We start from the raw sequence: 26043 nt of genomic DNA, 5'->3' as shown, positions 1-26043 counted from the left end.
TCAGTCTCTTTTTAAAAAAAAAAATGGCAGTTTTTCTTTCCCCTCATCTTCATCCCACCCCTCACCCGACTTTTTGTTAAAAACAGTATTTATAGTTTTTAAAGGCTTTTCCCAGTCCATCTTTCCTCTCCAGCTGACCACTCTTGATCTCCATTTCTGTAACAGCATTAAATTATCACATAGAGACACAGTGGCTCTTGTTCAGCTCTTGTGGAGTGTTTATTCCCCAGAGATAGACAAAGAGGGAGGACGATGGATGGCAGCTGGCAGCAGACGGACAGATGGGAGCTCTTAAAAGCTATTAATACTGTTCTAACTGTGAGCCCTTTTCTCCTAGGCTTTGTAAATGAGAGCGATGGAAAGCTTTTCCCACTTTTACCTTTAGTGATACTTTTTTCTACATGTGCATATATAGTGGACTCATAGCCTGTGAAGCTGTCATCATGAAAGAAAAAGCCTCAGTCACTTCCATGCACTAATATGGATGGTCATCTTTTTTATTACGAGAAGAGAGCATATTTACTCAGGTTATGTAACATTATTTATTTATTCTTCTTTCCAAAAAACACGGGTACTATTAAAGTGCTTTGTACTAAGGAGAGGAAAAAAGCCTTGACCAACAGCAGAAAATTAAACAAACGGCTGCCTTGGTATGTTTATAACAAATATGGGGAGATAAGACACAGATTACACGAAACTACACCAGTAAAAATGATGAGTATATTTACACATGTATATATCCATATGTGTGTGTGTGTATACACACACACACACACACACATATATCTATATATATATATATACATATATGGTGTGTGTGTGTGTGTGTGTGTGTGTGTGCACGTGTATATATATAAATGTATGTGGGGAGAGGGAGGGAGAGAGAGAGAGCGCCAATACATTAGGTGGCAGGCCCTTAATCAGGAATACCCGCATTCAAATTTGGCCAAAGACATTTACTTACTATATAACTCTGGACAAGTCATTTAACCTCTGTTTGTATCAGTTTCCTTATCTGTAAAATAGGGATAATAATAGCAGGGTGGTTGTAAGACTCAAATGAGATATCCGTAAAGTGTTTAGCATAGTACCTGGCACATAGTACATATTATATAAATGTTAGCTATTATTATCATATATTCCCTTGATCATAAAATAAAAATTTCCTCAAATAGAAGCACAAGAAATCTATGTTATACAGGAGATATTAAATACTGATGTGAACCAAGGCTTAGGTCTCTCCCTCCCTCAATGCTCTGGACTCACAAAAACCAGGTTTGAATCCTGGGGTCTGACCCCAATGGGCTACTTTCTCTTTTCCTTGATGCTCCCATCTAGAGTTTCTGCATGGAGTTCTCCAAAGTACCTGCAGCCTTACTCATGTCTGACAAGCAGTAAGGTTGGTGCACTGGAAAAAGAACCAGGCTTGGAGCCAGGAAAAACTGGTTTCATGTCCTGCCTCTAACATATACTGGCTGTGTGGCCCTGGATAGGTCAATTCACCTCTCAGTGCCCCCCAGATTGGAAAATCTCCGCGACTTGAAAGTGCCAACGTAATGAAAAGAAGGAGTTTCCTCACCGGAAGTTCTATATACCAGTGAAATCAGGCCCAATTCCTATAGCCTTATCTCTAGGTATCCCCAAAAGCAAATAGAGTTCTCAGCTCCTATACAAGCACTGAGCTACTGAATATATATCAGACACAGATCAGGCTTTCTTTCACCTTGCAAAAGAGGCCAAGGAATCATAAGAACCCTGAACAGGTAAGGAAACATTCAAATGACTAATCAGTTCCCCCTTGGAGAAGGACTGAACTTGGTGTTGCTTTCAGGGCAACTCTGGCACCCCAGTCTCTTTTTCTTAAGAGTCCTAGCTGGTCCCCACAAGCCTCACAGAACCAGCCATCCCTTTGAAGGTAAACATACTACGGAGGCTGCTGAACAAGTAATATCCTTTCAAAGGACTTGTTCAAGTAATTCATTGGCTTCGATCCTCAAATAGGATGCTGGGCAGTAAAGAGGATAGTCTTCTTCCTCTAAGGGGCATAATTCATCAGGGAATCTCCTTCTCTCTCTAGAAGTTCCTGTCTCTAAAATCAGCAGTTTGGAAACTTAAATTTGGGCCACGTGGATGCACACACACACGCACACACACACACACAAACACAATCTGTTTCGGTCACATGCTTCTGTGTGAAATCTCTCACAGTGATTCAGGTTCCACCAACCATTGTGCTGATGCTGCTCAGTGTGTGGGACAATAATCCCCGAAAATGAAATAACAATCAGAGGTTTCACAAGGTAAAGACAGAGGCTTTATTTGCAAGTCTCGCCTGAGAGTTGGGCATTGCCCACTCCAGAATGGTCTGGGGTGGGGAGGCAAGTTTCAGAAGGCAGACAGTCAGTTTATATACCTCTTAAAGGGCCCCCCCTTACACAACAATTCTAAGAAGACCCAAAAGCCCCCTTACATAACAATTCTAAGAAGCCCCATTACAATAACAATTCTAAGAAGCCCCCAAAAGCGCCCCCCCCCTTTCTGGACCTCCATCCCCATCCATGGGGGTTGTTGGCCTCACATTCTTGAAACAAAGAAAGATTCTTAATCTAACACCTTAACCTCAAACTAACAGACAGCAGCTACAGGTGGTATTCACCCTATGAGTATGCAGGATGTGGATATATGTGGTGTATGTGCAGCATTAAGTGGGAGGGAAAAGGGGGAGTTTAATTCTTAAACTTAAAGATATAGTTCAGGCATTATGGAAGCTAAATTATTAAGTATCCTCTTTTCCCTAAATGGGAGACTTTCATTCATCTCACTCATCAGGAAATCTCTCCTCTCTGACTAGAAAACTAGATTCTATAATCACATTGCCCAGGGAATTTAAAGTCCCCTTTATTCTACAGGGAAGGTTGGGGTTCAGGATCAGTCTATGGGCAAGTACATGCCTGCCTTGTGCTTCTGCCACAAGTTGCCATCCTAAGCTCCTGAGAGGGGCAACCTGCACAAGGGCATAGGTTTCTACCCTACTCTGCAGAATTCTGTCAACTCTGTGGCACTCTAGTCCAGAAGTCTGGTGGGGAGGTAAGGAGGAGAAGGAAAGATACAAGCTAACCTGACAGCTTGCTTTTTTAATAGTACAAAGAAGAGTCACACAACTGTGCCCATTGGGTATACTATAAAGTCATGCCATCCAACCTCTGACTTTGTTCCCCGTTCTTCCTCTTTTCCTGCATCTCTGATGAAGAAGTGGCCCTTCTCCTTGTGAAGGCTAATTCTTCTGTGCCCGTGAGCCCATGATTCCTTCCCCTCACATTTTCTCCAGAAAATTGCCATCTCAATCATGTCTCCCCACACACAATCTTCAACTTCTTCCTATTTGCTTTCTTTCTTACTGCCCTCAAACACGCTTAACTCCCCCCACCCTAAAAAACAAACAGAACTTCACCAGACCTTGCCACCACCTTTATGCTTATCCTCCTTTTCTCAGCCAAACTCCTAAAAAAGTTCAGTCACTGCCTCTACTTCTCCACCCTTTGTAATCTGGGTTTAGACTCTATCTCGTTAATGTTTCATGTGTTGCCATGACCAAAGTCTTCACAGCCTATTGGTCAACTTACTAGTAATGAGCTTCTCTATAATAGGTTAAGCTGATTTTCAGATATAAGACTGAGTCTTATACTGTTACCAGGAATAGACTTAAAGCCTTTCCAGTTTGGTAAAATATCCTTGAACTTACACATTGTTGGTATGATGAAGTATCAGAAGTCCATAAAACTTTTATAGAAATAGTGGCAAATGAAACTCTGGGAAAAAGCTGGTGAAGATGACCTGGTTGCTTTTCTTTTTACCAGAAACCTCAGTCGCTGAGGGTATAGGTGTAGTCCAGCTTGAGAACAAGGACTAAGTTAGATTCATTGATCCATTCAGTTAGCAACTACTTATTAGGTGATTTGTATAACAACTAGATGGTTCAATGGATAGGCTAGATGCGAAGTCAGGAAGACCTAGGTTCAAATCCAGCCCGAAACACTTACAAGGTATATATATATATATAACCCTGGGCAAGTCACTTAACCTTTGTCTGCTCCAGTTTCCTCATGGAGGCAATAATAGTACCTACCTCCCAGGGCTGTTGTAAGGATAAAATGAGATAATATTTGTAAAGTGCTTTACAAACCTTAAAACACTACATGTGTGTTCGGTCGTTTCAGTTATGACCCCCAATTCTTCATGACCTCATTCTGGGTTTTCCTGTCAAAGATACTGGAGTAGTTTGCCATTTCCTTCTCCAGATCATTTTAAAGATGAGGAAACTGAGGCAAGCAGGATTAAATGACTTGCTCAGGGTCACACAGCTAGTAAGTGTCTGAGGTCATATTTGAACTCAAGAAGATGAGTCTTCCTGACTTCAGGCCCAGCACTCTATCCATTGTGCCACTTAGCTGCTCCAAAGCACTGTGTGTGTGTGTGTGTGTGTGTGTGTGTGTGTATGTATGTATGTATATATATATATGCTAGCTATTAATAATAAGTATCACTATTATTATTATTGGCAAAGAAGAGGCTAGACTCTGCAGGAAAATACAAAAATAATTCAGGTACATTCCTTACTATCACATAGTTTATAATCTGGTCTGGTGGGGAGAATTATAATCTAGCTAGCATCTTAAAATTCCTCCTACGGAAATAGTTTAGTTTCATTCAGCATACCCAAAGCAGTAATTACAACACCTGGGGAAAATCCATCCAAAACACACTTCTTCCTTTCTAAGAATTCCATTTTGGTTGTTACAAAATATTTGTAGAGTGCCTAGGACAGTGGATTGATAATAATAATTGTCTATATTTACATACATAATACTTGGGGACACACTCAGCTCATAGAGGGTTCCCTAGGGATGGCTACCTCAAGTTCAAGATAATTTGTGGGATTATATTCACTCAAAATCACAGCTCATGAACCCCCACCAGTGTGTTTACCTTTAATAGTCCATCAGGGGAGACATGTTCCAAGCAAAGACATTTAATGAAATGGCATAATAAGTAGAACAAAAACATTTCCTTCATAAAACTGTTGTATATTCTCCCCAAAAAAAGTCTTAGTGCAGTTTTACATATGCTATTAGGAAGGGTAATTAGTATGTACTTCCTGTAGTGGTTTTACATACATTACATACATACATACATTACATACATTACATAAAAAGAAGGTGAATGCACATAGGGAAAACTCAGGGAGAGGCACATGTGTGGCCACACTCATAAACAGGAAGGTACACCTGTGGGGAACATATGACCCGTGTACTCATGTCCCCTACAATGCACGGTTGTTGGTACCTTCTAACTATTTTCAAAACAAAAACACTTAGTGAGAAGAATGGCATTGTTTTATATATCTTTTACAAAATTTCTTTAATATCTACCTTAATAAAAAGCTGCATATCATATCTGCTTCTGCACTCGATTTATTGTGATATGTTGTTTTGGTTGAAGTATATGAAAAAAAATCTGGCCTCACACATATATATATACTTGGAAAATTGCTGAAGTTGCATTTTAATAGATATGCAGTATTTTATATGCTAGTTTTATACACATATTTTATATATGTAGGTTGTATTTATATATATGCATACAAATATGTAGTTGTATTTTTAGTAGGCAAATAACATCTTGGTATTATTACGAAAATTTTTTGACCTTACAGATTCCCTGAAATGTAATCCAGGACTCTTGGGCCACACTTTGAGAATTTCACAGAGCCCCTTCTAGCTAAGTAACTAGAGCCCTCAGGCTCCTCCGTTTTTTGTTTCTTTAATTCGACTTGCTGGGTCCAGAGCTTAGGTTTTTGTTAGAAAACTCTAACTTATGGTAAGTATCCCCTCACTATGCCTCTGTTCATTATACGCGTAAAAGTTATTCACCCAATGACTACCCAATAGTTTGTGATATGGAGCTCCTTCTTTCTCCAATTCTACCCTACAGATGAATAGATGGGGGTGGGGGTGGGAAAGGCACAGACACAGAGTAAGAAGGCTTTTGTCTTCTCTACCAGCCCAGTCATATGATTGCAGACATGGCCATTTAAGCTTGAAAGTTTTGAGTTCAATCCACAAACATATTAAGCATTAACTCTATTCCAGGCACTCTACAAGTTGCTAGGAACAGGAAGGCAGAGACAAAACAGGTCCTGCTCTCCAGGAGTTTACATTCCCTTCTGACAGAAACTATATTACCCTGTGTGAGTCCCCTACTTCCTGCTTCCTCCTGCTTCCCCTATTGGCAGGAATTAAAGTTTCCATTCGACAAGGGTAGAGGGAGATTTTTATGCTGCCTCTCTTCAGAGCCACACAGTGATGGCCCCATCGTGGGCACTCATGCAGGATAACAGTTTCTGTCAGAAGCCAGACCTAAACCTCTAGTCATCCTGATTCTTAAGTCACTTTCAAACCAGTAAGCCGCACTTCCTCTGAGCTAGTGTCTTAACTTATCCCCCCTACCAGATTGCAATCAATCAAGGTGCTCTTATTAGGCATTTATTAGTTGTCAATCAGGAGAAAGAGACACAGGGAAGAGCGCCAGAGCCAAAAGACAAGTTCAAATCCAGCCTCAGACACTCACTAGCTGTGTGTGTGATCCAGTGCAAGTCACTTAACCCTGTTTGCCTTAGTTTCCCCATTTGTAAGATGAGCTGGAGAAAGAAATGGCAAACCACTCCAGTATCCCCAAATGGGGTCATGAAGACAGGGCTGAACAAGTTCCAATCACTGCGTTAGGCGCTGGGACTGCAAAGACAAAAGAAGAAAGGATATCTTCAGTCAAGGAGCGTGCATTCTATCGGGGAGACTACTTACATGCCTGTTCTGTATAAGCATGTACAGAGTAAAGGTCAAGATAATGCCAAAGTAGTTTGGAAAGGCACTAGCAGCAGGGAGGCTGAGGAAAGGCTTCATGGAGACGGGAGGGAAGGAAGGAAGGAATTCTATTCATCTATTCTCTCCTAAGTCCCTAGAGATGTCATCCAAACTCGGCTCCGCCCCACGCCTAGCGTGTGCTGCGGTGCCTAAGAAAGGGTGGGAGGGCGGTACTCTAGCCTCTCACGCACAGTGAAGCGATCTCTTCTGCGCCTGCGCCTGCGCCCAAACTCCTGGGACCTCCCCGACACTGAGAATGGAATTGTCCCAGGCCCGGTGCGTTCCCGCGCTTCTGTCCCGCCATTGGCCAGCGTTTTGAAACCTCCAAGTAACGTTGGCGCCCCTGGATGACGTAGAAACGGCTTTTTGGAGGCGGGGTTGAGGCGTCGGTGGCCGCAGCGGCGCTCTGAGGCTCGGCTTGCCTCGGCCCGGGGCCAAGCTGGGCCGCGGCAGCCGACGAGGACCCCGGCGTTGAGCCGGTTTCCTCCAGGTGAGTGACTGAGCAGATGTCGGAAGCTCCGGCGCGGGCCCACGCGCGATCGGGCCTGCGCAGCGCGAGCCCCAGCGGCCACCCGGGCCGGCGACGGAGCGTTCGGCTCGGGTCCTGGTGCGCAGGCTCCGGAGGGTGGCGGCACCGAAGCGGGGAAGCCACGCTGCCCTGGCCTCCTGCACCGGGGCCCGGAGGACCGCCTCCCAGCTCCTCTGGGGCCAGCCCCCTTACTTTACAGGCGAGGAAACTGAGGCCCAGAGAGGGTACGCGACTTACCCAAACTTTGACCCGGAGTAAGGAGCCAAGCCAGGCCTCGAATCTCCCTCCGCGCATCCTCTGGGTGCATTTCTCCCCTCTTACCGGAGAAAGAGAAGTCGTTGGAATCATCTTTCCACCTGCAGCTGGAATTGCTCTCGCGTTTGCTGTTATCTGTCTGTTGGCCCCTTTGGTGATCCCTTCGGTGCCAGAATAATAACGTGGCCACGGCGCCGGACGTAGGACGTCCCCTGTTCCCTGTAAGATAAAATACAAGTTCCGTAGTCTGGCGTTTAAGACCTCTGATTCCTTACTCCTCTTTCAACCTTTTTTGTTTTCAAAGATACCTTATTTAAAGTTTCTCCGAGAAAAATTTCATCAGGTAGGTAGGTAGTGAGTTGGATCCGGAAGCATGGGTAGAATGCAGCTAGAGCAGTGGTGAAGGAATCCTAGTCAAGGAGATTAGGAATAAAGCTATCCCATCATGAGGGCATTATAGCAAAGATGTGATAACGTCACAAATAAATTTAAAGCAAGCTTTGTCTTGCCTGGCAAAATACTGTATATATAATACATAGTGTACACATATAGTATATATGATATATAGTAATCTATATGTAATAATATATGACATTTATAATAACATATAATATGATAATGCATTTCACATTTATTCAGACATTTCCCAATCTTGGAGCATAAAGGTTATTTCTAGTAGAATGTAAACATATTAAGAGCAAAGACTATCTTACTTTTATATTTGTAGCCTCTGCACAATGCCTATCATGTAGTAGGCATTTAGTAAACACTTTGTTGACTGACATCCAATTCTTTACGATTATAGATAAAGTATGTGTGAAATTTTTTTTACACATCATTCCCTTTCACCCCTGCCCTCTTTTCAGTAATTTCCTTAAGACCTAGCCTGAGTAATAGTGGGGAAAGCAGTGGACTTAAAAGACTTGGGTTCTCATCCCATCTCTTATACAAGCTGTTTAACCTCTTTTATCCTGCATTTCCTCATGTGTGAAATGGGGATAATAAAGCTTGCGATACCTCACTAACAGGTTGTTGTGGGGGAAGTTCCTTTTAAACACTAAATAACTGCTGATAAAGTCACTGAAAAAAAAGTGTATAATTAGGGTTTTTTTTTAATTCTTATTATATATTATTGGATTGCTCTACAAGAAGTTTTGTACCAATTAAAGTTTTCATCTACAGTGTAATAGAGTTCCTGTTTTCCTATAGCCCCAATTAAACAGAATTTCATCATTTTAATTATGTTTGCGACATGGAGAGTTAGGATGCCTCATTTTATTTCAAACTCCTCTGATCCTATTCTTTACTTGGCAGGGTTTGTTTTTTTTATAAAAGTAATTAAATGTTTTCATGTGCTCTAAATTAGAAATGTTCTCCAGCTGTGTAAAATTACTGGTTAAAAACTATATGAAGCCCCCTTTTGTGTTTGTCTCTCTTAATAGAAACGTTTTTTTGTTGTTGAGTACAGGACCTATATATTCAAAATAGAAGAAAATGAAAAGAAAGGTAACAAAAGTTGGAAACTTTAGATTTAGTCCCAATGAGGAAGCTTTGCTTTTGAAGGAAGAATATGAAAGAAGAAGAAAACAAAGATTACTACAGGTATGAGTCATTCTGTATTTTTTTAATTCAAATGAATCTTAAACATAAAATAAAAATAACGTAACATAGATATTTATAACTGATAAAAATAACTGTAAAAGCTGGGGGTGGTGACAACACATACCTGTAATCCCTGCTACTAGGGAGGTTGACGATGCTGGATTTCTTGAGTTCTGTAATTCTGAGCTTCCATGGGCTAAGCTATTACAGTGTCCTCACTAAGTCTGAAATCCATATGGCAAGCCTAGCCAGGGTGGGGGAGAATGAGGAGGGAAGGGATGCTTCGACCTGCCAGAGAAGGAAAGGAGTCAAAAAATTTAAGTATCTGCTATTGTGAGCTACTCCAAATATCATCTCATTTAATACTCACAGCAGAAAAAAGTGGAGTTTGAGGTGTTAAGAGGGTAGGTGCTATTATCTTCATTTGATAGTTGAGGAAACTCTGGCAGACAAAGGTTAAGTGACTTGCCAAGTGTCCTGAGGCTGGGTTTGAACTCAGGTCTTCCTGACTCCAGCCCCAGCGCTCTATCCACTGCACCACCTCAAAGTCCGCTAAGGAGGAGAGATGAACTAAACTCCTATGATCAGTTGTGGGATCATACTTGGGAGGATTCTCTCTTCTAGGTTGGGTGAGATGAAGAGACCCCCGCCAAAAAAAACAAACAACGTAATAATATTAGTATGTCGATCAGTCTTGGTATTTTGGGTACATTTTCTCAAAATCTGGTGGGTTTGACTCTGGTATTCTTAATTCTTTTTCAACTACTCTATTTCTTTTACTTTTTCCCACTACCTTCCCCCACCCACCACCACCACTATTGAATAGATTTAAAAAAAAAGAAAAAGCCCTCAAAACAGATGCATAGTTTGGCAAAACAAATTCTAGACAAACTTCGAACGTTTATCATGTCTTGAAATGTTTATCTCTGTATTTTAAATTAATCTCTTCTCTGGCAGGAGGAAAGTGACATGTTTTCTTCACTCTTAGATTTGTGGCTTATCTCATATATATGTGTGTGGGTGTATGTGTATATATATACATACACATGCGTATGCGGCAGAGTTCTAAAGTCTAATTGTTTTTCTCTATAATGTTGTTATCATTGTATAGATTGTTCTAGTTCTGTTCACTTCACTTTGCATCTGTTCATAGAAGTCTTCCCAGTTTCCTTTGAAGCTATCCATTTCGTCATTTCCTATGACACAGTAATAAACATTCATGTGTACCACAGCTTCTTTAGCCATTCTCCAATAGGACAGACTCTTAGTTTCCAATTTTCACTACTGCAGAAAGAGCTGCTACAAATATTTTTGTAGGTAGAGGTCCTTTTCCACCCTCCTTGATTTCTTTGGGGTGCAAGCCTAATAGTATTACAGCTGGATCATAGTGTATATATAGTTTAATAGCTTTGGGGGCATAGTTCAAATTATCCACCATAGCTGAACTAGTTCATAGTTCTACCAGCAGTGCTCTATCTAGGGTACTTATGTTCTCTTAGCCCCTCCAACATTTGTCATTTTCCTCTTTTGTCATCTTTGCCTAACTGATGAGTGCAAAGTGGAGCCTCAGAGTTGCTTTAATATTCATTTCTCCATTAGTGATTTAGAGCATTTTTTCTAAGAAATGTTTTTATTGGTGTCTTTTTTTTTAATCATCATAATATCCTCTAGTACCTCTTTTCTTTCCCCTCCTAGAGAGCTGTCACAAATAACTAATGATATTTTTTGAAGACAAAAAATCAGCATAATTGATTTAATGTATTGAAAATGTCTGAAAATATGTATAGTATACCACATCAATTGACCTTGTACCTCTGCAGAAGGCTGGGAAGGATGGGATTGTCTTCTCATATCTTTTTTTTGGAGCCATGCTTATTCTTTGTAATTTTATGGTACTCACCTTTATTTTGGTAGTAGTGTTTCTGTTTATTGTTGTAGTCATGTATGTTATGTTCTTGGCTCTTATTTCTTTATATCAAGTTCATGTAGATCTTTCCATGTTCCTCTGTATTTATCATTCATCATTTCTTATAGTACAACAATATTCCATTCATTCACATATCACAATTTGTTTAGCCATTCCCCAGTTGATGGGTTATCTACTTTGTTGTTGTTGTGTTTGTCATTCATTCTTGAAGAGGACCATGACATCAGGGAAATGATGACATGACTTGCAGTTGACTTTGATTTGAGTGAGGAAGGGCTGAGCAAGGTCACCAGCGTCACTTTCTCCTCCAGAGCCATCTGGATGCAGTGAACTGATATTCACCAGAATGACTGGAGATAGCCCAAGATGCATTGGGTGACCCTGGCCCTTTCAGGCTAAGGTCTTTTCAGGTGCTCACTGTGAGTGAGGTGACACCCATTCAGTGAATAGGCCTCTTTAAGAAGTTAATCAAGGGATGGCCCCTCAAAACTCAGAAAAAAAAAAATCAAACTGGGAGGGGAAGATCCTCAGGGTTCCTGGCCAAAAGAGAAACAGTTACTATTTAGTAAATACTAAATCTACTTTTTGTACAGTTTTTTCCTATTACAAAAATTTCTGCTACAAATATTTTGGTGTATAAGGAGACTGACTTCTTATCAGTTATCTCCTAGGAGTATAAGCCTTTTAGTGGAATCCCTGAGTCAAAGGGTAAGGACATTTTAATTACTATAATTGTATAATTCCAAATTGCTTTCACTTAAACTAAGCAGGAAGACTTAAATTAGATGTAAGAAAAACTTACTGGAAGTATTATTAGACACCCAGCTGATTGTTAAAAAGGTTTGTAAAATACCCTTTCCTAGGATTCTTTGGAATAAGATAGATACAGCATTTGCATATGATGGTTTTGGTATTGTTTTGCAAGGAGATAAACTTTAAGATTTTCTTTGAAACTTTTATGTTTCCCCAGATTTGCTTGACTGTGCCTGCCTCACTGTTTTCCCTTTTAGGATAAGAGAGTGACAATGACAGTTTTCTGGTGGGAATTCCCACCTCTTTTTTTTAACTTAGATTTTTCCTATTTTGAATTTTCATCACCATGAATTTTCTTTAGATGCTTGGATGTTGTATTACATTTCTTAAAGAAAATTTATATCTGATGATTGGGATCAAAATGTTCTATTGACTTTTACCCAAACTAATTAATACTTAATTCTTTACATAGGTTAGAGAACAGGAAAGATGCATCGCTTGGCAGATAAGACAAGAAGTAAAACAGAGGAGAGATCAGCACCTCCATCATTTGGCAGAAGAGTTGAGGATAGAATGGCAAAAGACACAAGAACAGAAAGTTAAAGAACTGGAAAAACTATATGTAGCAAGCTTACGGTCTGTGGGAGAGGGACATCGTGGTGCCAAGGAAAATGTGAGTAAAAATTTTACCACTCACATATTCGTGAAAGACAAACTTGAGCTTTTTGATGCTACAATTATGTTTTAAAAATAGTGTGGTGAATTTAATTTTCAGTAGGTCAGCCTGAATAATTATATGCTTTCAGTAATCACATATATCTTAGACACATTCAGTGTGACAAATTAAAATTCTCTTTACTAATAAAGTATAAAATTGTTATGTGGAAGAAGTATTTATTGAGGTAGCATACCAACTGTCTTCCAGGAATTGTGCACATATGGATGACTGTTCTTCTCACCAAAACAAACACCTCTCTATGTACCCTTGAACCCATCCCCTTCTCTCTCCTGCAGCAAATTGTCCCTTCTGTCATCCTTTCTCTTGAATTATCAGCCTCTCCCTGTCTTACTGGTTCTTTCCATACTGCCTATGCTCCCTTTTCCTTAAAAAATCCTCACTACATCCTGCCATCCCCCTCAAGGTGTGATCCAATGCCTATTGTCTCTTTCACATTCAGACTCCTAGAAAAAGGTCCATTATCTGTCCTTACTTTCTTCTCAACCCTCTGCTTTCCAGCTTCTGTCTCCACTGTTAACTGAAACTGTTCTCTCCAGGGTGACCAATGATTTCTTAATTGCCAAGTCTAATGGCCCATTCTTAATTCTTAACTTTCACAAACCCTCTGCTGTATATGAGACATTGTCAGCTATTCTTTCTTCTATCATCTCTCTGGGTTTTCTTTTTTGTTTTTTCCCCATTATTTCATTATTTATTTAATATTTTTAGCTTTCAGCATTAATTTTCGTAAGAGTTTGAATTACAAATTTTCTCCCCATTTCTGCCCCCCTCCCCCCTCACTCGAAGATGGCATGTATTCTGATTGCCCCACTCTCCAGTCAGCTCTCCCTTCTGTCACCCTATTCCCCCCATCCCCTTTTCCCTCACTTTCTTGTAGCGCAAGATAGATGTTTATGCCCCATTGCCTGTATATCTTATTTCCTAGTTGCTTGCAAAAACTTATTTTTTTTTGAACATCTTTTAAAACTTTGAGTTCCAAACTCTCCCTTCTTCCCTCCCCACCCACCCTCCCTAAGAAGGCAAGCAATTCAATGTAGGCCACATGTGTATCATTATGCAAAACCCTTCCACAATAATCATGTTGTGAAGACTAACTATATTTTGCTCTTTCCTATCCTGTCCCCCTTTATCCAATTTTCTCCCTTGACCTTGCCCCTTTTCAAAAGTGTTTGCTTTTGATTACCTCCTCCCCCATCTGCCCTCCCTTCTGTCATTTCTCCCCCACCCCCACCCCCCACCCTTTTTTATCTCCTTCCTCCTTCTTTCCTGTGGGGTAATTGAGTGTGTATGTCATTCCCTCCTCAGGTCAAATCCAATGAGAGCAAGATTCACTCATTCCCCCTCACCTGCCCCCTCTTCCCTCCCAATAGAACTGCTTTTTCTTACCACTTTTATATGAGATAATTTACCCCATTCTAGCTCTCCCTTTCTCCCTCTCTCAATATATTCCTCTCTTATCCCTTAATTTGATTTTTTTTTAAGATATCATCCCTTCATATTCACCTCACCCTGTGCCCTCTGTCTATATATACACATATACATTCCCTTCAGCTACCCTAATACTGAGGTCTCATGAATTATACACATCATCTTTCCATGTAGGAATGTAAACAAAACAGTTCAACTTTAGTAAGTCCCTTGTGATTTCTCTTTCTTGATTACCTTTTCGTGCTTCTCTTGATTCTTGTGTTTGAAAGTCAGATTTTCTATTCAGCTCTGGTCTTTTCACTGAGAAAGCTTGAAAGTCCTCTGTTTTATTGAAAGTCCATATTTTGCCTTGGAGCATGATACTCAGTTTTTCTGGGTAGGTGATTCTTGGTTTTAATCCTAGCTCCATTGACCTCCAGAATATCATATTCCAAGCCCTTTGATCCCTTAATGTAGAAGCTGCTAGATCTTGTGTTATCCTGATTGTGTTTCCACAATACTCAAAATTGTTTCTTTCTGGCTGCTTGCTGTATTTTCTCCTTGATCTGGGAGCTCTGGAATTTGGCAACAATATTCCTAGGAGATTTCTTTTTGGGATCTTTTTGAGGAGGTGATTGGTGGATTCTTTCAATTTCTGTTTTACCCTCTGGCTCTAGAATATCAGGGTAGTTCTCCCTGATAATTTCTTGAAGGATGATATCTAGGCTCTTTTTTTGATCATGGCTTTCCAATAATTTTTAAATTATCTCTCCTGGATCTATTTTCCAGGTCAGTGGTTTTTCCAGTGAGGTATTTCACATTGTCTTCCACTTTTTCATTCCTTTGGTTCTGTTTTATAATATCTTGATTTCTCCTAAAGTCACTAGTTTCCACTTGTTCCAGTCTAATTTTTAAGGTAGTATTTTCTTCGGTGGTCTTTTGGACCTCCTTTTCCATTTGGCTAATTCTGCCTTTCAAGGCATTCTTCTCCTCATTGGCTTTTTGGAGCTCTTTTACTATTTGAGTTAGTCTATTTTTTAAGGTGTTGTTTTCTTCAGTATTTTTTTGGGTCTCCTTTATCCAGTCATTGACTTGTTTTTCATGGTTTTCTTGCATCATTCTCATTCATTTCTCTTCCCAATTTTTCCTCTACTTCTCTAACTTGTTTTTCCAAATCCTTTTTGAGCTCTTCCATGACCAGAGACCAGTTCATGTTTTTCTTGGAGGCTTTTGATGTAGGCTTTTTGACTTTGTTGACTTTTTCTGTCTGTATGTTTTGGTCTTCTTTGTCACCAAAGAAAGATTCCAAAATGTGAGTCTGAATCTGAGTTCATTTTTGCTGCCTTGCCATGTTCCCAGCCAAGTAGTTGACCTTTGAGTTTTTCAGTGGGGTATGACTGCTTGTAGAGTAGAGAGTACTTTGTTCCAAGCTTGAGGGGATGTGCTGTTGTTTTCAGAGCTATTTCTACACAGCAAGCTCTGCCACATCAGCGTTCTTCCTCCCCCAAGAACCACCAACCTAGACTGGGACTCAGATCTTAAGCAGTCTCTGCAGTCCTGCTCTGATGTGCCACTTAATTCCTCCCACCAGGTGGGCCTGGGGCCAGAAGCAACTGCAGCTGTAGTTCTGTAGCTACACCTGCCCCGCTACCTCCCCCAGTCTGGTTGGCCCTGCCGTCGCCCCGCTGGGCTCTGCTCTGCTCCCAGCTCCATGCGTGATAGACCTTGCCCAGTGACCATCCAAGCTGTCCTGGGCTGGAGCCCTGCTTCTCTCTGCTATTTTGTGGGTTCTGCAGTTCTAGAATTTGTTCAGAGCCATTTATTACAGGTGTTTGGAGGGTCCTGGGGGAGAGCCCTAGGCAAGTCCCTGCTTTCCAGCTGCCATCTTGGCTCCGCCCCCCTCTCTGGGTTTTCTTGATACTATTCTTTCTCCATCTTCACTTATGTTCCTCACAGCTCCTCTGTTGGTTCATCATACCATATCTCATTTGTGGGTGTGTCCCAAAGGTCTATCCTGAACACTATTATTCTCTATACCCTCTCATTTGGTTTTTTCTTCATCTCCTGTAAGTTTAATCATAACCTCTATCTGACACCCAAATCTGTATATAGCTAGACCTTCTTTCTCTCCTTTTCATATTTCTGTCCCCTTGTTTCACATTTGAAACTGTTCTGTTGGCATCTCAGAACAATTTTGTATTCGAAACAAAATTCATTATCTGTTCCCCTAAACCTTACCTGTTTTCTAAATTTCTTTATGTCTGTTGAGGGCACCCCATCCTTTCAGTCACCCAGTTTCACAGTCCTTATACTACCTCACTCCATATAGCCACTCAGTTGCCAGATCTTCTAGTTTCTACCTCCACACAGATATCCTTTCCTCTATTCATACTGCCAACACTATAGTTCAGGCTTTCATCATCTCTCACCTGGACTACCTCAGTGGTCTCTAGGGTATTCATGCTGTGTCTCTTCTCCATTCCATTCCGTTCTCCCTCACAACTGCTGAAGTTATTTTCCTAAAGCATAAGACTAACCATGTCATTTTCCAACTCAGTAAACTTCAGTGCATCCCTTTTGCCTTTAGGATCAAATATAAACGTCTCTGGGTTTTTTTAGAACTTCACAACCTGGTTCCAACCTTGTTATACATTACTTTCTCTCCCATATTCTGTCATCCAGCCAAACAGTCCTTGCTGTGTTTCATACATAGCACTTTATTTCCCATCTCTTTGCACTGGCTTTCTCCCGTACCTGGAATTATTCTCTTTTCACCTTTGCCTACTAAGATCCCCTTTTTCCTTCCTTGTATTTGTTTTTTATATCTTTATGTATCTGTCTGCCCTGTTTCATTTTTGTCTGTATCCCCAGTACCTAGCGCCGTGCCTGGTACTAAAATGAATATTTGTTGATTGTTTCTTGTTGAAGGGGTTTAAATAAGATGAAATAAGTCCCTTATTCAGTCAAGATGACTAAGGAAATTGAAGTTCATTTAATTGAATTTTTTTAGACTACACTACTGCTTAGAATGTTGCTTATTCATTAAATGGATACTTTTCTGTTTTTCTCATTACAGTTTTTTGGGCAGTAGATAATTAGCTATTAGTAATTGGTTGTTTTGACTTCTTAGTCTCTGAACATAAATGTTGTTGACTTAACAGCTTTTTGAAAAGCTTTTTGCTCACTCCGTACATATCTACAGTGACTCACAATCTTGCTACTATTTACTCTTTCAATAAGTAGGTATGACAGGCAGTCATATATGCTTGAATTTAACTCAAACAGAATATATTGAAAACATGAAGAGATTTGCCTTACCTGTTATTTAATATGTTGGCTTCAAGAATGTACAACTTTACATGAGTCTCATTTACTTGAGTCTTCATTTGACTTCAGATCAGAACTCATTGTTTCTTTTTGAATTATGATGGGAAAATAATGTTTTGTGGGCCTCAAAACAAGTTATAAAGAACAAGAAAATAGTTCTCTGTTAGTATAGGTATGAAAGAAATATTTTAAAAGACTATGACTATTAAATAAGTAATTTTTAAAAGCTGAGTATAGTAGTAGTTTTTATTACTCTGAATATCATCACCATTAGCTTCACTTTTTAATGTTTCAAGAAAGGAGAAATTTTTTTAAAAAAATCTAATTTCAAGTAAGACATGTTTCCATTGGTCATGCTTTAATGTATACTTCTGTTATAATGTTTTAAATTGACCTGAAGAAATTAATTTTAGGTTCCTGGTATAGATGATTTGATAAAGCAAAGAGAGGAAAGACAACAAAGAGCTGAGGAAAGAGGCCAGGAAGCGTTGAAAAAAGTGAAAAATGAAAAAGAAAAGCTATTGAAACAAAAAACATGGTAAAGTACATTTTTAATGTCCTGTATTTTTTTGTAGAAGAAAATAATGACAAGAATGCTTTTAATCATGTGACTCAACACAAAATTAAGTATTTTATGTGTAAATATTAAATGGTAACTACAGAAAAAGAGGCTACCCAATATCATTTATTCTTTTTAACTTTTTCTAATTAACAAGCATTTCTCTTTTCTCCTTTCCTTCCCTCCTCCCCAGTGAGAAAAGAAAGTTAAAATCCTTGTGACAAATAAACATAGTCAAGCAAAACAAATTCCTGCATTAGCCATATCCAAAAATGTGTGCCTTATTGTGCATTCTGTAGAGTCTCTCACGTCTATCAGAGGTGCAGTTGCACACTTTGTATCCAGTCCCCTGGAGTTCTGGTTCATCACTGCACTGACCAAGTTCTTAAGTGTTTTGTGGTATTGTTATTACAAAATGCTTCTCCAGTTACGCTCACTTCCTTCTGTATCATTTTCCCAGGTTTCACCAAAGTTGGGTTTTTTCTCATCATTTCGTACAGTGTAGCAAAATTCTAGTACATTTGTGTGTCATACTTTCTTCAACCATTCCCTACTTGTTGGGTAACTTCTTAGTTTCCAATTCTTTGCCACTACAAAAAGCTGCTATTTTTGTATACATGGATCATTTTCCTCTTTTTTTGGTCTCTTTGGGATGTATGTCTGTGAATAGTTTAGTGACTTTTGGGGCATAGTTCCAAAAGTTCCACAGTTCCAAAGTGCTCTCACAACAAAGGTTCATACCTGTTTAATTATCTTTTATCAATAAATTATCAATTAGTATTTTTATTCCCAGAATATCATCATTAGGAAAGATTTTTTAAAAGATCTTATGGTTTATGAATCCCTCTACAACATCCCAGAAGAGTTAAGTTGTCATCTAGGCTGTTTTAACACAAGCAGTGAGTGGCAGTCATTTATTCTTTTTTTTAAATACTGTTGATGGTGGGTTGTTTTGGTTTTTTTTAATCACCTACGAGTTCATTCTTAAGGTAGCCCATTCCAATTTTTAAGTGATAATCTTTATTAGGGCCTTCTCCCTTAACTACTAAATGACTAGGAAAAATAATAGATGTTATTACTATTTTAAAAGGTAATCAAGAGAACATGAATAACTATAAAGACTTTTAAAAATATTCTCTAAAAAAAATCTATATGCGTATTGAAGATATTCTTGGTGAAAATAGGAGAAAGTAATTTTAAGATGATTCTCTGTAGTAAACCTTATTTTGATAGTCGCACAGTTGTCTGAAAGGTACAAAGATTACAGTATACTGTTGGGCTTTTTTTGTTGTTGTTAAAAACATATAAAACCATGATATCTAATCTGATGGAGTAAAATGTAGTCTTATAGGCTCCCCAAGGTATCACTGGTGTATGTTAGGACCACATAAGATTCTTTACTGTTAGGTTAACAACAGAGATAACTTAGGTCCTCTGGTCATTAATCCCAAATCAGATTTAAAGCAGAGACTATGTGGGCTAGCTCAGTATATTTACTGCTGTCAGAGATGACATCTAGGCAGCATCCAGATGGAAGAGGGTTCTCTTTGGGTGATGATAACTTTGTGCTGATTGCACTAATCCATAGAATGTTATGAGATCCACAGTCCCTCAAAAGAAACACCTGGTAGAACAGGAAAGAACAAATGAATATCTATTGCCCAAATTATAATATATATTTGGATAGAGAGCACAATGGCCAGTCTCCACACACAGGACCAGTGCTGAAGATAGACAAGAAGCTGAGCTTGTAATTGAGTAGGAAGGAGAAAGTGCATTGGCTTAAATTGAATTTGGAAAATTGCACTGTGCTCTCCAATCTCAAGTTCCTCTGTCAATCACAGACTCATGTTTTTAGCTATAACCTTCTGGTTGAGGTTATGACTGTGAGTAATAGAGTTTACCACAGTCTCCAAAGAATCAGAATTGCAGATGACACAAAGGGAAATGAGGAGTTGGAGGGTGGGTTTGAATAGGCTTTAGTACTCTAGCAGCAATGGTCTGGTAATGAGAAGTAGTAAAATTACAGTCATTTGGGAGCTGGATGACTGGAAAAGGAGCTGAGCTGATCATATCTCCAGAGTGAGGAATGAATAGCCCAAGTACTCGCTGGTCCCCTGTACAATCAAAAGACCTAGAGAAGGCTTTCAGCTTGAGGATTAAGAATTTGTTGTTGCACAAAGATCAAGTTCTCCAGATGGGGGATCTGGATAGGTTGTCATTTCTCTACCGTTGGCAGAAACTTGTATGAATGAGATCCCAGATCTGCTGAAGTAAAAATATTCGTTCTTGTATTGGAATGTACATTTAAATAAATAAAAAGAAAAATAATGACATTTTAAAAGCCTTTCTCATATTGAGCTAAGGATTATTTTCATATATATCTATCTCCCTGTAACTTCTCACTCATCCTTTGGAACCACATAGAACAGGTATAATCTCATTTCTACATGCCTGGCACAGGAAGCTGTTGTGTTTTCCCCAAGTTTATTCCTTTTTGAAGCTAAATTTTCCTAGTGTCTAATATGCCCCACCTCTAGACACAGCCTAGTCTGTGAATATGTCTCTTAAGATGAGTTGCCTGAAACTGAACCGAATGTTCCAGATGTGGTCTGATACTAAAGTGTGTAAGAGAACCATTATTACCTTCTCTAAATTTGGATAGTACACTTGCCCTAAGATCACAGGTTTTTTGGTAACTATATTACACTGTGCACTAATTGAGTTGCAGTCTGTTATAACTAATACATATTTGAACTTATAAATATATTTATATTTGTGTATGTATAAGTAATTTTAAGTCCTTTTTTTCATGTTTGCTGATTGTAACTTTGTTTTCCTCCCAGCCAATATTCTAACATTTGATATTTTGAACTTAATTGAATTATTTTGGAAAGAATGCTGGACAACTTCGGTCCTTTCTAGTCTGAGTTTTGAAAACCTGGTTCTTTCTAGTCCTGGCACTACTGTCTATTACTCAATTGACTTTGGGGTAGACCTGTACTCTCTTTAGCTAAATTCCTTAGTCCGTTAAAGTAAAAATATCTACCTTGACTATCTTATAGGGTTGTTATAAAAATCAAATTATATATGTGAATACTCATTGTCACCTATAAAGTGCAATCCGGATGTGAGGTGATAGGACATCAGGGATCAAAATGTTTTATAGAAAGTGTTGAAGATATACTGTGTCTAGATGTCTTGTTTCAGGCACTGTGCATGAGGAATTAGATTAGAGGGCTTCTAGGGAGCCTCTCTTTCTCTTAAACATGTTATCTGATACAAAAGATTAAACCATTGCATCATTTGAACGGACATGCAGAATGGTATTGTGCATAAAGGGAAGATCTGAGTCATACAAGCCAGGGCTCAAGTCCTTCCTCTGACACGTATAGGCCATATCGACCTGGGCAAGTCATTTAATCTCTCATCTGTCTCAGGCCGCTAACTCTAAGTTACCAACAAGGTGATCATTTCCAAGACAAAAAGGAATTTTCCTTATGCTGATGAAATCTCAGGCCTAGACCCAAAGGGGTCAGCTAAGGGTACAGGTTGGGAAATTACTTGGACATTCATTTGTGACCTGTCATTTCACTCAAGGCACATAGAAACTCGTAAGAAAGTACGACTTGAGGAAAAAGAAAGAGCTGCAAAAATTGCAAGTCTGCCACCTCCTCCTCCAAATCCGTTTGAGGTGAGTTATGTGATTTTGAGATGGTTAAAAAAAAAACAACTAAACTTTCATCGTTGCGTTTTTCTCTTAGAATATTGTGGAGATGATGACAACCAAGAGTTAAAGGAAAAACTGACAAAGGTTATTAGGAGGGATTATTGGCTTTCTTATAATGCTGGTGACTAGTTTGCATTTTTTTTAATAAGAGAAGACCCCTGGTTTTGCTATGTACCTTTGGATGTACATTCTTAGTAATTTTGGTTTCAGTCAGCCAATAAACATTACTTGCCTACCATGCTCCACTTGCTGTACTAAGCACTAGGGATACAAAAAGGGCAAAAGATATTCCCTGCCCTCAAGTAGCTCACAATCTAATGATTTGACAGAGAGGAGAAATTAGGTTGGTAGAGATTGTCTATTTTAGCTTTGAACATTTTGACCACTTTCCCCTCCCCTACTTTTTTAAATTTTCAGTTCCAAATTTTCTCCCTCCTTTCAGCCCCCTACCCCACTCATTGAAAAGGTAAGAAATACAATACCCATTATATATACAATGTCATGCAAAACAAATTTTCACGTATTGGCCATGTTCTGGGGAAAAAAGGCAAGAGAAATAAAGAAATGAAAAAATACGTTTTAGTCTGCGGTGCTTTATATATCATAGGTGCTTACTAAATAATTGTTGAATTGAATAAATTGCATTAGAGGATTACACAAACAAGGGAAGAAATAAACTTCCAACAGAAAAGTTTCACGTTTTTAAAATATCATTAGTTTTTCAATTAACAGTTACTCTCCCTCCCACCAATCCTGCCTTTCAACAACAAAAAGAAAAATGTAAAAAAATTAACGAAAACTGTGAAAAAGAAACAAAATTAGTTAATCAGCAAACTAAATTTATCATAGTCTGGGAAAGTCATTTTAAAAGTGTAAAGTTATATACCTAGGTTAAGTGATGTTTTTGTTATATAATTATGAACTTGGTTTCACAGAAAGGCACACTACCCATGTATGTGTGTGTGAATTCATTAGCTGAAAGTGTTTATGAGTGTATAGTATACACACTGTCATAGGATTGTAGGTGTGAAGCTGGATAGGACCTAGTCCAACCCCCTCATTTTGCAGTTAAGGAAACTGAGGCCCAACAAGCCTTGCCCAAGGCCACTCGCGTAGCATCCAAGGCAGGATATAAACTTGGGTCCTCTGACTCCCGGAGTTTTATTTTGTGTTGTAGTATGACTAGAGGTGTATTTGAGTCTGGTGAAGGGGAAGTTCTAGTTGGATTAAAGGAGGATGAGGAAGTTGATTTTGGTCAAGGAGGACTCTAGATCATGTGGAGTATTTCTCTTTGTCATGTGTAGTTGTTTTCTTAATTGAACATTAGATTGTGAGTTTCTTGAGGTCAGAGACAGCCTATTGCCCCTTTTGGTATCCCCAGCACTTATACAATGGCTAGCATGTAGGAGGTTGCTTAGTAAATATTTTTTGATTGATTATTCTTTTATTGTGTCAGGTCTTTGGGATATCTGGTTCTCTCTTCTGCCTCACCCTTCCATATGACTTCTATTTTGTTCCTTTTAGCTCTTTCGGTATAACATGAAAAAGTTGGGCATGTGCATATATACCTATTTACAAACATGACTAGGCCACAGATTGACTATTGTTAAGGCATGGGGAATTGTATGTATCTGTTAACTTAAGCATAAAAATTACTGTCTACTGTCTCAAAACTTCATTTGAGTATGTTAATCCTTGACTATACCATATATTTTCCTGTCTTTCCTTTTGTAATATGCATATAAAATGAACTATTTGGACATGAGATTATGGTATTTCTTTTAATGGGCAAAAATCAGGGGGGCAGAGTAGATAGCTAGCCTTGGAGTCAGGAAGACTTGGATTCACATCCCGCTCTTGACAAGGGTCAGTGTTCCAAACAGCTCTCTTAAGGTGGTAGTTGTAGAACAGCTGCTGGTCTGCCTAGGTGTAGATCCTCAATGTAAATGTCATACACCAATGAAATCACCAGTCTGGACCTCCAAAAAACCCCAAATCACTAGTAGAGACTCCCCCAACCTCCCCCCCTCCCCCCCGTACTTAAATTTGTCTGCTAGAGAACTGCTTACACTGCAGAGGTTAATTGAGAGCAGTCAGGTTTGTTCTTTATGCACTTAGCCCAGATACAGGAGCAGAGCAATAGAACCCCTTAAAGATCTCGGAGGCTGTTGTCTAATTCACATTAAAGGTTCTTGGCCATTTGTCCATGAAAGAGCTTGTTCCAGCTGTATGAAATCTATACAGTAAATAACCAACCAGAATTCAAATAGCCAGAAAATTCTGATAGTTTTTGGTTTATAGTGCCTTACATTGGTTATTATTCATAGTAATAATTTGGAGATGCTGCTGGGTCCCAAATAGATTGCTGAGTCAAGTAAGAAAAATTTATTAATCTTATATATTTAAATATGTTTACCTTATATATTTTCATATATACTGTTGTACTGTTTATATACATATACTGTTATATATACTGTTCATATATGTATATATATAGTACTGTTCACTCTTTTGCATATATTATCTCATGCAATTTATAGCTTTGTTATATTAACTAGAGGAATCATACTGCCTAACCATGTATGTATGAGTGCATGGGCACATTAACTGAAGGTTAGTAATCGCCATATGATAACCTAGTAGGTAGCTTTAATATAGTTATTTCTGTGGTAATGAAATAAAAAATGAAATGGTTAGATTTCATGCTTTGTATTTAAAACATGTTTTATTATTTTTGTGATCATGTAGTAAAAAAAGTTTTGGTATGTTTCAAAGACTGTATTGCTGGATTTTTCTATTCATAGGCAGTTCTCACACTTAAGACATGCCACCTTCCTGGAAAAGGCACGGTAAGTTAATATATATGTTATATATATATATATATATATATATATATATATATATATATATATATATACACCAGAATAATATGCAAATTATTAGATTTAACCTACAGTGGTCGTGTAGGTAGGTCATGAAGACCTGATGCCTAGCATTTTTTAGAAATAACAAACATCATGTTTAATAAACTACAAAGACATATAGTATATAGCTTTCTTGAATGTATGTGAATAAATTAAATGCGGCAATACAGCAACCACTCACATAGTTATATTTAATTTGATACCATATATAACAGTAGCTGTACTAAACTGTCCTTTAAGAGAAACTTAGTGGAAATAAATTGATCATGTGTACATAGATTTAGAGCTTCATTTTGCAAATAAGGAGAATGAGGCTCAGAGATGGTAGGTAGTATGGTGAGGGATTTGCCCAGGGTCAAACAGAAAGTAAGTGGCAGAGCCAAGATTTAGACCCAAAGTCTTCAACATCAGATCCACTGCTCTTTCCCGTGGTCTATATGATAACATTTTCTTCTTTTAAACCTCCTAAAAATGTACTATATAGTGAATTTTTAAAATAAAAATGGTGTTGTAATTCATAAAGCTCTAAATTTTCCTTAGGAACAAATTTTTAAGTGGATGGCTAAGTATTCAGTTTTCTTGGACCACATGGTAACCTGTTAAAATGCAAAACTTTTTTCTACATTTTTTAATGGAAAGTAATATGTTTGTCTCAACAAATCGTTTTTGTTTAATTTTTCAGAATGTCCAAGTAAAGGGAATTTCTACATTAAAGACCAACACTGCTAGTAATCCTGCTACTTACCATCATCTTGACCCAAGCATCATACGTGAGGAGAAGGATTTAGAGCAGGTGATTGACTTGTGGCTTATGTATAGTCTCCATAAATGATTATTTTGGCTTCTAGTATTATTAGATTTTAAAGTTTATATAAACCTTAGCAAGCATTCATGGGTTATAGTCATTGGAAAATATTTTAAAATATACTTTATAATTGTATAGTAGGGACATCATGGTTCTAATTGTCCTATCAGACAAAATAATGGAACTATAGAAAAAGGCATATATCATAATTTTCTACCCTGTTTTAGGGTAGTTACGTAATTAGAATAACATGGCTACTTGCCAGTGTCCTAGAATTCAACTTATTCTCAGAGTTTTAAGATCTGTGTTGACAGAGTTTCATATTTGTCAATGCAGTACATTTATTCCGTTCAGCTTTCTCTTCCCCTTTAGGTAATTATACATAATTGTGTGTTCTCTGTTGTTCTTATGAATTTATTTTAAGAGAAGTTGTATCTTGAGTCTTTATAGCTGGTAATTTGAGAAACAGATCTGATAAAATAATGAACATCCTTTTATTAAATGATATGTCTTGGGAATATAGATTAAGAGCTAGAAGGGATATTAGAAGTCATCTAGACCAACTC

General features: G+C 38.6%; 1 protein-coding gene across 1 annotated transcript in view; it reads left to right on the top strand.

The window, feature by feature from the left end:
* Window positions 1-9172: 9172 nt before the first annotated feature.
* CEP295 (centrosomal protein 295) overlaps window positions 9173-26043 on the top strand; it is an 80222-nt gene continuing 63351 nt past the window's right edge. The window contains exons 1-6 of the mRNA XM_036742784.1: window positions 9173-9306; window positions 12459-12659; window positions 17873-17997; window positions 21619-21712; window positions 24553-24597; window positions 25355-25465. Of these exons, the coding sequence (XP_036598679.1) occupies window positions 9199-9306; window positions 12459-12659; window positions 17873-17997; window positions 21619-21712; window positions 24553-24597; window positions 25355-25465 (684 nt within the window). The 5' untranslated portion in view covers window positions 9173-9198. The remainder of the gene's footprint in view (window positions 9307-12458; window positions 12660-17872; window positions 17998-21618; window positions 21713-24552; window positions 24598-25354; window positions 25466-26043) is intronic.

This window comes from Trichosurus vulpecula, chromosome 2, assembly GCF_011100635.1.
Source record: "Trichosurus vulpecula isolate mTriVul1 chromosome 2, mTriVul1.pri, whole genome shotgun sequence".
In the NCBI taxonomy this organism is placed as follows: domain Eukaryota; kingdom Metazoa; phylum Chordata; class Mammalia; order Diprotodontia; family Phalangeridae; genus Trichosurus; species Trichosurus vulpecula.
This window is presented reverse-complemented; position numbering and strand designations above follow the sequence as displayed.